This window comes from Nyctereutes procyonoides, unplaced genomic scaffold (assembly GCF_905146905.1).
Source record: "Nyctereutes procyonoides isolate TBG_1078 unplaced genomic scaffold, NYPRO_anot_genome, whole genome shotgun sequence".
Taxonomy (NCBI): domain Eukaryota; kingdom Metazoa; phylum Chordata; class Mammalia; order Carnivora; family Canidae; genus Nyctereutes; species Nyctereutes procyonoides.
Window position 1 is genome coordinate 26,594,342 of NW_026575052.1, and position 13,070 is coordinate 26,607,411.

General features: G+C 53.3%; 1 protein-coding gene across 1 annotated transcript; it reads left to right on the plus strand.

Annotated features, from left to right (window-relative positions):
* The first annotated feature begins 157 nt into the window (after nt 1-157).
* CX3CL1 (C-X3-C motif chemokine ligand 1) lies at nt 158-12,220 on the plus strand. The gene is made up of 3 exons (XM_055332918.1): nt 158-340; nt 6,216-6,336; nt 8,196-12,220. The coding sequence occupies exons 1-3, from the start codon at nt 271-273 to the stop codon at nt 9,316-9,318; spliced, it is 1,314 nt and encodes a 437-aa protein (XP_055188893.1). The 5' UTR covers nt 158-270; the 3' UTR covers nt 9,319-12,220.
* The last annotated feature ends 850 nt before the right edge of the window (nt 12,221-13,070 follow it).

A 13,070-nucleotide genomic window follows, 5' to 3' on the forward strand; every position in this document is an offset into this window, starting at 1 on the left:
ACACAGGCTGGAGAGAAGGGGGGTGAAGGCCTGGGGCTGGGCCCAGCCGCCCCGCCCCCGCCCGGCCCGCCGCCGGTTCCTTGGCAACATCCCGAGGAATCCAGCCTGCACACGGGCTCCCTTCCTCTCCCCTCCCACCGCCCGCCTGCTGCGGGGCTGGAGGCGGAGGCAGAGGCAGCAAGCCCCATTATAAAAAGCCATCATAAAAGCGACTGAGCTCCGGTGGCGAGGGGACAGCGAGGGAACCGCGCGAGCCCGGCGCCCCCAGCCATGGCTCCTCCACCTCTCCCGTGGCTGCTCCGCTTGGCTGCCCTCTGCCATCTGACCGCGCTGCTGGCCGGTGAGTGGGGTGGCCTCCTGCAGCAGCTAGGTAGGGGAGCCCCCGCCCCCCTTCTGCCCTTCAGGCCTGATATGGGGGGGTCGCCCCCACTGGGTAAGGTCCACAGCAGCCCCTTCCAAAGGTGGGGGACGGGCTCCTCCCTGACCCCAGATTCGGGGCTGCCCCTGCCGCTAGAAGATTGCCCGTCTCCGGAGCCTGGCCGCCTGGCCCAGTGAGCCAGGTGGCTACTGCTTGGCAGTGCAGTGATGTGGTGCGGGTGGCACGAGGGAGCCAGGCACAAAGGGGGTGTTGGGGGGACAGGGAGCTTGAGGAGGTTCCCCCTGGGCACTGGGGTAGGAAGCCCTGGATGACAGTGGGCTGGGTCTCCCTTCCCCGGGGTTCATGTGTAACCGGAAGCTCCAGACTCCTGAGTCTCAAGTCACAGGATTTTCTCCTAGCCCCGATTTTGAGTAGGGGGCCCAGGACCAGTAGAGACCAAGGTCATTGCAGATCACAGATTGGGTTTGTTGCTGCTGCTCTGGTCTGTAGCGCCCATCCCTCTGCCTGTGTCTCGGCCATGCTACTGTCCTCCTCCTCCAAGCACAGTTTAGAAACTGCTTTCACATCCAGGTACCTGCTCCCTGGAGCCCGGGACCTGGTAGGGCAGGATGCAGTCACACCTGCGACGTGATCACGATGGAGGCCCAGGGAGGTTTAGAAACTGGCCTGAGAATGCGTAGCCAGCAAGTAGGGCAGGAGGGAGCATGGCTGCATGCTTACCACCTCTGTGGGCCACATGGCCTCTGAGAACTCTGAGCCACATTATCTGGCAGGTTGAGGCTCCGAGAGGCTAGGAGCCTGCCTTGGGGCACACAGCAAGCCTGGGAGAATGAAAAAGGTCTCAAGCTTCCAGGACACTCCAATGGAACACACTGCCTTGCCTTTCAAATCCCTCTATGTGGGGGAAACCAACCAGCAGGCCAGGGAGCAGGTGTGGGGGTGTAGCAGAAGCCAGGGGCTGCTGGTCTCTTGCTTTCTGGCCTTAAACCCTGAGGCCAGGCGTGTTTAGAGGTAGTGAGCACTAGAAAACACAGATGGAGGTGCCTTTGCCATAGCCATGACCTAGAATGGGGTCTTGCCTTCTTTGGGCTCAGCTACTGTACCTTTAAATATAGCTATTGCCTCTGATGAGAAGGGGCTTCAAAGCCTATGAGAGCGTTTTGGCAGTGGGAGGAGGAAGATTACTTATAGCCTGGCAGTGGGTGCAAGGGGGATGGGGGGGGGTGCTGGACGCAGTTTATTAACCTGAGGCTTTAATCAGGTTTCTGCCCTAATCTTGGTCACTGACTTTGCTGGAAGACACACACTATTTCAACCTCTGTGAGCTTCAGTTTTACCCCTTCCTCCTGGCATTTGGCCAGGCCCACCTTGGAGGTCCTCACCCACACTGTGGTCTGTGGCTCTGAGAGACCTCCCGGGAGCCCCTGCAGGACTAGAGGGAGTCCTGAAGTCGGAGAGGCCCCCAAGGGGTTCTGGGGTTCCGGTGCGGTGGCTGCTGTTCGAGCTGGCGCAGGGCAGCTAGGTCAGTCCCCAAATGTGGGCTTGCGGGGCTGTGTCAGGCGTGAGGCTCCTCTGCTTTATATAACAAACCTGCAGATACAAGTCAGAGCAGAGAATTTTCTCCCCGAGCACTGACGCATTCACTCCTACTCAAGCCCCAGCAAGAAAGAGGGAAAAAAAAAATCTGTTTTAAGCTGCTGTAGTCTGCCTCCTGATTAGCTGTGGGGGCGGATGGGGAAGGCAGGGGAGGATAAATTCAGAGCATCAGATCCAGGCCCCTGTGGAATTTAAATAAAAATTCCTCTATTTCTTCATTGGTTACAATTTTAATGTCACAAAGTGCTTCTTTGTGCATTTTGCTCATTCACTGAACAAATATTTATTGGACATCAACAATGTGCCAGGCACTGTTGTAGGTGCTGAGGCCACATCAATGAATAAAGCTGCCAAAGATTCCAGACCTCGGAGTGCCGAACACCAACTGGGGAAGACAAGATGATACAAAAAATAAATTAGTAAACAGTTTAGTCTGTTACAAAAATAGGCTGAGATTTTTAAAAAGTATATGGAGACTAGGGGTTGCAGGGGGAGGTGTTGAAATTTTAAGTAGGGGTCAGAGAAGGTTCTTGGAGAAGGGGACATTGAGGAAGGTGTGGGTATCTCTAAGGCAATGGTTCTCAGTGGGTGATTTGACCTCCCAGGGGGCATTTGGCAATTTCTGGAGACGTTTTTGTTATTACAGATGTCCCAACATTTTGGGTTGGGGGATGCTCAGAAATTTAGTGGGTAGAGGCCGGGTGTGATGGCAAATGTCCTACAGGCACAAGACAGTTCCAAACAAAGAGTTACCTGGTCCAAAACATCAGTGGTGTTACTGTCAAGTAAATCCTACTGTAAGGGTCCAGATGTTTAAACATCTTTATTCTCACAACCACCCTGTGAAATAGATATTATCATGTCCATTTTACAGGTAAGGGAACTGAGGCTTAGAGAGCCTAAGTGACTTGTCCAGGACACATACCTGGCTCAAGATCTCTCTCTATCACCTTGCCGAGAGAGAGAGAGAGAGAGAGAGAGAGAGAGAGAGAGACCCAGAACATTCTTGCCTTTTCCTGTCTGTAAGCCTCTTAGCAGTCCTTGAGGTCCAGCCTAAAGAATACCTCCTCCAAGAAGCCTCCCTTGATTACTTGCAGTGGGAGGTGGTCTCTCCTTTGTGCAAATCTCGGCATGTTTGGGGGTATATTCTGGAACATGGTGTTTCTGCCTGGTGTTTAAGTCTATTTAGAACAATGAGATGTCTAGAGGTTGGGGAGGAAATAAGATCTGCCACGAAGCAGCTGTGTGGCTTTGAGAAAGTCATTTAACCTCTCTGATTTTCAGCTTCTGCATCAATAAAATGGGGGTAATAATACTCCTTTTGCAGAGATCTTGGGAATTAATGAGAACAGGTGTGCGTGTGCTAAGCACATAGTCCAGTACACAGTAGGTGTTCACTTAAGCTAAGCTCTGGCACTTTGTGGGCCTGTCTTGGGTGCCCTTCAGGCTGAGACCTTGTGAGGGCAGAGACAGGCCTCCATCTCACTATGCCTTACAGCACCCAGCACAGGGAAGAGGGAACGTCAGTGTTTTTTGGTTGACTGAATAAACGCTGCAAGCTGATGGTGTTTATTGGGATGTACTCTCTAAGCTCAGCACCAGTACCAATGGGAGAAAAAGCTCAGGGTTAAGGATAAGAGTAAAGAGTACCTGGATCTTTATAGATACTCAAAAGTAATTCAAACAGATGTTGGCTGAATGAGGAAATGGATAGATAGATGGATGGATGGATGGGCAGATAGAGAGATAGGTGAAGGAATAAGTAGAATGAGACATTTAATGAATATTGGTTGAGTATCCACTTTGTGCTGGGAAGCACTGTGACACTAAAACTGACAAGGTCCCTGCCTTCTGAAACTCATGTGGCAGTAAATGGCTGGCCGGCTGGAAGCACTATCTCCAATTACAGAAGAGAAAACTTCTGACAAGAAGACCCCCCTCAAGTTGGTTACACAGCCATTCCCATGTGAAACCAAGAACAGAGCCTGGCCAAGGGCATGCAGACACTGTGGTAGAGGGTGGGGACAACGGGGAAAAGGCTGACTTTGTGACTCTGTAAAGCCCTGGAAGTAAGCAGTGGTCTTCTCCACCCTGGGATATAGGGCCAAGAGAGCAGACTGGCTAATACCTAGCTTCACCCTTCTGCCCAATGGCAGCCTCCCCCTGGCTCCAAGTGACCTAAGGGCACTGTTTTGGGGAGCTTCCTCAGGAAGACACCTGCCAGGCCAATGCACGGAGCTGCTTCCTGGCTCTATTCAGCAGGGCCTGGGGAGTATGCAGTTTAGTCATTCCAAAGTCCCCTGGGGTTGGGGGGGGGGGTGTTGGAGAAGCCAGGTGTTCAGGCAGCAAGGTAACTTTCACATCCTGGTTCCTCAGAGAGAAAAGGCAGCCTGTGACTTAGGGACCAGCCACTGGAGTGCTTCCTGCCAACCCCAGGAGTTGCTAATGCTGCCCCTTGACGGCCCAGGCCAGTGCAGCCCTGCAAACCCTGAACCACCCTTCCACAGTCAGGGTGGGCTGAGGCTAAGGGGAGGGGATGGGCGAGGAGCAGAATATTCTAGAAGGAGAGTGTGTGTATGTGTGTGTTTGCACCTGTATTTGGGAAGGCAGAGCATGTTTGCACATCTGCATCCATGTAACTACTTGTGCATGGCAATAAGGATCAGCTGGGGCCTCCCGGGCCCTGCCCGCCTAGAGAAGATCATTCACCTCTCTGGACTCCGCTGCCCTGAAAGTCCTGACCTCTAGAATTTTGCAAAATCCTCTGCGGTCTTGCTTTTGCTGCATCTGACCTTGACCCAGATCTAAAACTCAAGCTCTTCTTTGTTGTTGTTTTTTTAATAACCCCTCTTGAGCTGATAACCAGGCTAGAATAACTTTTGCCAGAGATTTTAGAGGAAGGAGGAAGGAGAAAAAGCAATACAAACAACTTCAAATATTTATATAAATTATTTGGGTTCTTGGGCGCCTGGGTAGTTAAGTGTCTGATTCTTGATTTCGGCTCAGGTCATGATCTCAGGGTCATGACATCAAGCCCTGCATCAAGCCCTGCATCAGGCTCCACACTCAGCAGGGAGTCAGCTTGAGATTCTCTCTCCCTCTCCTTTGACCGCTCCCCCTGCTTGTGCATGTGCATGCTCTGTTTCTCTCTCTCTCTCTCTCTCTAAAACAAATAAATAAATCTTTAACATATTTGAGTTCTTAACTGTCTGTTGGGTCACCCCATCCTGTCCTGGGGTTTCTCCCAGCTCCATGCCATGGGCAGGCCCCTAGCCATCCCACTCTGCCCACCCCCCACCTGCACAGCCCCCATCTCTACTGTTCTTCCTTAACTCCTGCTCCCCTAACTTGCCCAGGGGACTCTGGCCCCCTGGTTCCCCTCAGCAATTGCTGCCAAACTCATCACGGCTCTTGGCTCTTCGGCTCTTCGTGGCAGAACAAAGGATCCCCTACTCAGTGGACTCCACCCCCCAGCCTCCTTAGAAGGTGGCAAGGTGGCTATTCTTACACATTTAACACTTTTTATCTGTTACCTGGGCCTGATCATATCAACACTTTTCTGTGGTTTTGTGTGTGGGGCATGTGTGTGCCATTCTGTTTGTTGGTATATGTGTGTGTGCATACATATGTGTCATAGGGTGGGCATGTGACATGTGGCGGGCAGGAATCTGGGTGTGCTTCAGAGGTCGTGGAAATCCATGAATACAGATCAGCCTGAAAGGAAGGAATAGGGTGTGTAGGTGATGGGTGGAGGGTTGGGGGGAGAGAGTTGAGCAGGTGACTTACTGGGGTAGAGGGAGGGTGGGGGGTGCACAGAGCTAGAGGCCCATGAGAACCTGTTCCCTCACTTGCTGGCTGTGTGACCTCAGGCAGGTCCCTGTCACTCTCAGACTTGTCTTCCCTAGTGTACAATGACCACCACCAACTTAATTTTAAAAATTAAACCCTCAATGTTTAGCAGGCTATAGGAGCTTCATTAGTGAGAATTCATTTTTTCATTAATTTTTATAACATCCCTATGAGGTAGATACTATCATTGTCCCTATTGTACAGGTGGGGAAACTGAGGCATTGAGTGGCCTGGTGGGTGGGATGGGTGGCTGAAGTCAAGGGCCCTGAAGACGAGGGTGTGCAGGGTAGCAGCTGCGGCTTGGATGGTGTGGCCGGCACGAGTTGGCTTGGGACTGGGAAGCCAGATGCCCCTGGACAGTCCTGCTGATTGGGGACCTCTGTGGGCTCAGGACAGCACTTCGGTGTGAAGAAATGCAACGTCACCTGCAACAAGATGACCTCGGAGATCCCGGTGGCCTTACTGGTCCACTACCAACGAAATCAAGAGTCCTGCGGGAAGCCTGCCATCATGTACGTACTGGCCTTCTGGCTTCTACTCATCCCTGTCCACATCCTTTCTCTTCATCTGGGCTCCTGCTAAGGGCCTCAGCAAATTGCTTCTCCTGCTCCTGGCCTCCCGGCCCTTCGCTCACCTCATTATCTGCACCCCAGGGTAAAGGTTGGGAGCAGCTTCCCAAAAGGCCCGGGGCTTGGAGCTGCCACCGCTGGCGGTCTGTATTAGTGGTACTCAAACCTGCTCGATTTCTTGGGGGAGGTCAAGCGTTGTGGTCTCAGAGCACAGGCTCCAGACTCTTACTGATGGGGTGCAAATCCTGACTTCAACATTCACAGGTGGGGTGGTCCTACCCCCTGCGCATTCCTTTCCTTATCTGCAAAATGAGTAGTTGGGAGGATGAAGGGGAATGATGCAAGTAAGCAGCTTGGCAGGTGCCTGGAAGCTGCTGCAATAGGAAAGCAGAGATTATCACACTTGACAGCCCAAGTAACAAGATCCCTGTGAGACTTTGGGGAGGGGTCAACCAGAGCCACTCCCCGCCCCCTTGGTCACTTTGGCTGCTTGCTCTGCTGGGGCCCCTGCTGGGTACCGCCCAGTCGCCCAGTCTTGAGGCCTTTTTGTAGACTGGCCCTTGGGCCTGGCATCAGGACACGGCTGGCAGGTTCTCCAAGTGGAAGGGTCAGCTAAAAGAAGTCGCATGCTTCATTCCACCGACTATGCAGTTGCTAAGAGGGGCAAGGGTGCTACTGCCTGACCTTTCCTCTCCTCTGTTGAGGCTTGCTTCTCACAGACTCCCCCTTTGCTTTTGTTTTCTAGGTAAAGAGGAAGTGGGAAACCCCAGGGAGGGGAGTGTGGCCCTGGGTCCCACCCTGGGTCACACTCGCCTGTGGGGACCTGAAGGGTCATGCTTGCTTCCTGCACTTCTCTGGCTTCCCAGCGTGCCAGAGCCATGCACATGCACATTACCTCTCTGAGCCTCGGTTTTCTCATCTGTAAAATGGGGATGGTCATGGTAGCCACCTCTCAGAATGGGTGGGAGTTTTAAATGGCAAAATGCCTAGCCCAGTGGTGTGGAGCACGAGCCCCAGTCAGCTCTGAGCTGTGTTCTTGGCAGTCAGGCACATACACACAAGTGTCAGAGGAAGGTCAAGATTTGGATGGCACTAGGAGTCCTAATGGGATCCCCCATATATGTGTCTGTAGCTCACTAAGTGTGCTCTCAGCCTAATGATACACACTATGAGGTAGAGGTCCAGGGGGCAGCCTGTAACTAAGGGAGTGGTGGAAGAAGATATTTGAGTCAGCTCTTTCCAGAGAAATGAGGCCCCGCCCCTGAGCTCACCAGTCACACACCTGACAGTAGGGAACATCTGTTGACAGCCCCCCATAATCAGGAGACACAGCCCAGAGCCCCCTGCCTTAATGGTGAAGACATTATTGTTATGATTTTCAGCTATTACTCTGAGTATCCTAAAGAGCCAGGTGCTTTACATAATTTTCTTTTTCTTTCCTTTTTTTTTTTTAATAAAAACACAGAAGTGGGGTGACCAGCTTGTCCCAGTTTTCTGGGACTTTCACCAACAGCCCTGTGTCTTAAGGACCCCCTCAGTCCCAGCTCTTCTGGGGAGGCTGGTCACCCTACAGAGGGTAGGTATGCTAGCTCTATTTCTCAGGCAAGGACACGGAAGTTCTAGAAGTCAAGCTGCCTGAGCTAATCAGCTCGCAGCTCACAGCTCACAGCTCATGGCTAATAGGTAATAAGTGGTGGGAGCAGGATTCCAGCTGGGTCTGTTCACCTGCAGAGCTTTTATACGGTGCTTGTACTCCACATGGCATCTAGGCATCACTGGGTCCCTGTTTTCCTTCCTTGTAGCTTGAAGACGAAACAGAACAGAATCTTCTGTGCTGATCCAGAGGAGAGATGGGTTCAGGAAGCCATAGCATATCTAGAACACAAGATTGCTGTTACAATTCGAAATGGCGGCACATTCGAGAAGCAAATTGGTGTGGGTGAGCCCAGGACCACCCCAGCCACCAGGGGAATGGACAGGTCTGCGGTCACAGAGCCCAAATCCACCCAGGAGAACAGTGGCCAGGAGGCACAGAGGGCCTCGGGAACTTCCCCAGAGCTGTCAACGGGAGTGGCTGATTCCAGGGGGACCAGGTTCCCCTCCACTTCAAAGGCTCCGGATGGAGGACCGCCAGCTGGGTCCCAGAAAACTGAGTTTTTCAACGCTGCTCCCCTCACTGCCACAACGTCCCAGCAGAGTTCTGCTGCCTACAAACCTGGGTCGGGCCCCTGGACTGAGGGAAAGGCATCTGAGGCCCTCCCCACCCAGGCCTCCTCCACCCAGGCCCCCTCCACCCAGGCCCCCTCCACCCAGACCCCCGCCACCCAGGCCTCCTCCACCCAGGCCCCCCCCACCCAGGCCCCCTCCACCCAGACCCTCCCTACCCACGCTCCCCCTACCCATGCCCCCCCTACCCACACCCCCACCATTTCACACACAGCCTCAGAGAACAGGGTTGACCCCGAAGGCCAACATGTGTGGATCAAGGGAGACAATCCCACACCAGAGAACTCTCTAGGGCCCAAGGAGATGAGTCCCCTTTCAGCTCACATGGATGCTTTCAGGGGGCCTGATCACACACCCCATCTCTCCACAGTCCTTGTCTCCTCTCCAGGTGTCCCCAGCAGGGAGCCAGTAGCCTCAGGCAGCTGGGTCTCCAAGGCTGAGGAGCCCATCCACGCTACCGTGGACCCCCAGAGGCTGGGTATCCTCATCACTCCTGTCCCCGACTCCCAGGCAGCTACCCGGAGGCAGGCAGTAGGGCTGTTGGCCTTCCTTGGCCTCCTCTTCTGCCTGGGTGTGGCCATGTTTGCCTATCAAAGCCTCCAGGGCTGTTCCCGCAAGATGGCAGGGGACATGGTGGAGGGGCTTCGCTATGTCCCCCGGAGCTGTGGCAGTAACTCGTATGTCCTGGTGCCCGTGTGAGCTGCCCACATGCCTGCATCCAGTTCAACTCAGACAGCTGCCTGGGGTCCCCCGTCCTCATACCCACCCTCACCCAAGGGCCTGACCTGAGCCGGGATGATCAAAGCAAGGAGGCAGGATCTTCCACATGCAACTGCTCCCAGCTCCCGGGCATAGCCCAGGAGGCCACTCCTGACCACTGTTGACCCCTCGGGGACAGAAGTAGTGGCCTCTGCAGTTCACTCCAACATCCCCAAGTCAGGAACCTTCTGCTGCTGGCTGGTTAGAGGTTCCCTTTGACACAGTCCCAGACCCGATGAACAATTATTTATTGAAAAATACCCAGCCCATCTGGTTTCACGTCCCCATGTGGTACCACGGTCACCCCGTCTCACCAGTGAGCCTCAGGCCAGGCCCCTTTTGCCCCCCTCCCTCAGTCATCGTGTCTCTTGGTCCCACTGCGGTCGCCAGTCACCCCGGCCACCTGCGGTGCTATCTCTACCCCCACCCTGCCCCCTGTACACGGCCCACACCCGGCCTGGGACCTGTCTTTTCCTGCATGAGCCCAGTGTGGTGTTCCCTGGGCCTGCTCCCAGGAAGGCTCTGCCCTCAAGCACTTTGGGGAGGGCAGATGAAGTGATCCAGTGGCTTTGATTATTTTTCTTCTTCTCAGCTGAAGCCCTGTGGAAGGAACATGGGCTGTGGGTGTGAAGGCTGGGCTTCTGGTCCCAGGTCCACCAACCCAGCAAGACGTCCATACCTCTGGTTTTCCATCTGTATAAGGAAAGACACATGGCAGATGTATGACAATAACCTGCCCCCCATGGACATTGCTAACCAGTCCAGAGACTTCTTTTCATGGATGTGGGGTGTTCTCACCACAGAACACCTTAGCCTGTCTTCTCACCACAGAACACCTTAGCCCGTCTTCATCCGGGGAGGCTGGCACATTGGGGGTCCTGTGATTCAGGGTGGGGGTAGGGGTGCAGGAAGTGTTCTGAAATCCCAGATCCTGCCCCCTGGGAGGGAGTCAACTCTGCGGGCCCCCTGAGCGGGGCTGGGCTGGCGTGCTTGAGGGGGCCCCTTACCCCTGCCTGGCTTTGAGAGCAGCCCTCCCAGCATCCAGCGGGCTCACAGGGACGTGGAGACGGCTCGCCTTGACGCAGGACAGGCTGAGGAGGAGGGGAGGCCTGCAGGCTCCGGGGAAGGCTGAGGTGCTCAGGGAAAGGAATCCGGGTTGGGGGCAGGTGGTGGTAGGAAGCTGCAGGGAGTAGCCCCATGCCCTTGGCAGGGACTTGGGCCCAGCATCTTCTGTTTCTTTCCTGTGGCCTGGCTTCCCCTTCCACCTCTCTCGCTCCCTCAAAACACTGCTGTCCCCATTCTAGGATCTTCCCTCACCTCCTGCCCACCACAGGCAGGGTCAGGGATTTCCAGGACATTTTCCATGAGATCAGAAGCCACCATTGAAACCTGAAGTTTTGTGTTTACCTCTGAAAGAGACTCCGTCCTGTGGGGAGGGAAGTTGTGAGCACAAAATCAGGGGTTCCCTTTTTGGCTGCTGGGGTTACAGGCCTCACCCCTCAGGGTCCCTGCTGGCAGCTCCCAACCTTCCTCTGATTGTCCCCATGGATGACCGTTGCCTTCCACCTGGGGAGCCTCCCAGGGGCAGCCTAGGTGACACTCTATTTGGCAGAGGGATGGCCAGGGGAAGCAGACAGCCCTGGTCCACAGGGAGGGTGCAGCCATGCTGTTGCATGCCCCTCCACCTGGCCCTCCTGCACCCTCTGCTGGGCATGACCTGGGATACTGGGGCCTGGCTGGGTGGGTGGGGGGGTTGCACTCTGAAGGCTCAGAGGGTGGACCGCAGGTCTGAATGCACTTTTTTGGGCTCCTCCAGGCTGGGAGAACCTCCAAGGGGTGGGCACCCATGATGGGGCCCACCCCACCCCTACTTTTGTGAGAAAGTAGCTGGGAGCAGCTAGTCACACTTCCAACGGATTTGATTAGTTCCCTCCAGCAGGACAAGGACAATTTGGGGGGAACTTCAGAAGGAGTTGGTTGATCCTTTTGCTTTTCCAACCCTATCACCAATGTCTGTTCCATTTTGTATTTTACTAATAAAATAGAAAAGTCTTGTGAATGGAATAAACTAGCTTTTTCTAGGGCAGGCTCAGCAACCAGAGCCTCAGGGGCAATGGAACGAGGGAGGGGCCAGGAATCTCTGGGTCCAGCCTCCCTAGGGCAGAACGGCTGGAACTTTTACAGTCAACAGAAGCAGCACTGGGAACAGGGGTGAGGAGGATTGAGCCCCTGGCCTGGCTCTGTTCTGCCCAGCTGTGTGACATTGGGCAGGGCCTTTACCTCTCTGAGCCTGTATAAAATCAGATGTGAGATTTCACCTAGTAGCTCCCATCCCTGACAGGAAGCAGAATCCTGTATGAAGTCACCCCTGCCCTTCTCCATGCCTACTAAACCACCATCTTGGGGGCCTTGGTATCACCATTAGTGATCTGATGACCCATGGGAGCAAATGGGGCCACATTTTCCTTTTTGCTGCCTTGACTCACTGCTGGTCCAGACAGAGATCAAAGAGGGATTATTTCTCAAGGGACTCTGGTATTCATAGATATGACCCAAACACAAACCTCCTAGTAGTCCCTCAGACACCCAGTGTCCTGGGGTGGCATCATAAGGCTGTTATGTACGTTTGTGCAGGTTGGGAACTGCACCAGGTGCCACAGGCCAAGTCCAGCCTATGATTATACAGTATTTCATGGATTCTAAGATGCACATTATTTTCACATTGTGATGTCTTTGGAATTGGGATTTGTCTTACAATCAATAGCTTGTCATAGTTTAAATGATAGGTCTTGTATTCTTTACTGGTAGTTTATTAAATTAAACTAATTTAAATTAACCTAATAAACTAGTAGTTTATTAAATCAGAATGTCTCACCACCGATGGCATTTTATTTTAGTTTTTAAATTTTATTTATTTTATTTTATTTTTTGCCAGTGGCATCTTAGATTTGACATCTACATGTTGTTTTTAAAAATCAGAGGCAGCATTTAAAAATAAGGAAATTACACTCAGGAACCCACTTTTCCATGTTTTCCCAGGTGGCTCAGAAGGTCTGGATCTACTAAATGTGTCACACCTAGGATTTCAGGGAGTGAGACCCAAGCAGCTGCTGACTCTTGGGATGGGGCAAGGCCAGGATGAACCCCACAGTCCTCTAGCCTCCCCTCAACCCCTTCATGGTCTTGGAGCCTGTGATCATGTCAGGTGCCATTTATCATCACCATTCTCTTGTTTTTCTTAGAGCAAGGATATTTTTGTCCGAGCCCAAGTCTCCACCAAAAGTAGGACCAGGAAAAACAGATCACGATGGGGTCATGACCTTGCTTATACCCTGCTGGCTTCCTCCTTCATTTTATTACCTGCCAAACCCCATAGACATGTGGTTTGAGGTTCCTGTGGGAATCTGAGTTTACTGCCCCTGTGCGAGCCGTAAATTCTAGTACTTCCCTTGCAGTGAGCCACAGCTTTCCCTGTGTCCCCTCAAACTTGTTTCCTCCTGCTTTTGCCCATTCCCACCTCTAATGAGGAGCTCAGAGATGAGGTCACAGGCCTCCAGCCTCTCCCTGAGCCCCATCCTTCCAGCAACACGGAATATCTGCTTTGTTTTATTTTTAATCACACCCTTTGGTAAGGTTTAGAATTTCTCATGCTCCAGAAGAGGATGGAGAGTGGGAGAAACCTGTATTTGGGC

Bases quoted from the DNA above. Each gene is read 5' to 3' on its own strand.
- CX3CL1 (XM_055332918.1), top strand. From the start codon at position 271: ATGGCTCCTCCACCTCTCCCGTGGCTGCTCCGCTTGGCTGCCCTCTGC. The intron at 341-6,215 runs GTGAGTGGGGTG...CTGTGGGCTCAG, and splicing joins TCTGACCGCGCTGCTGGCCG to GACAGCACTTCGGTGTGAAG. The intron at 6,337-8,195 runs GTACGTACTGGC...CCTTCCTTGTAG, and splicing joins TGCGGGAAGCCTGCCATCAT to CTTGAAGACGAAACAGAACA.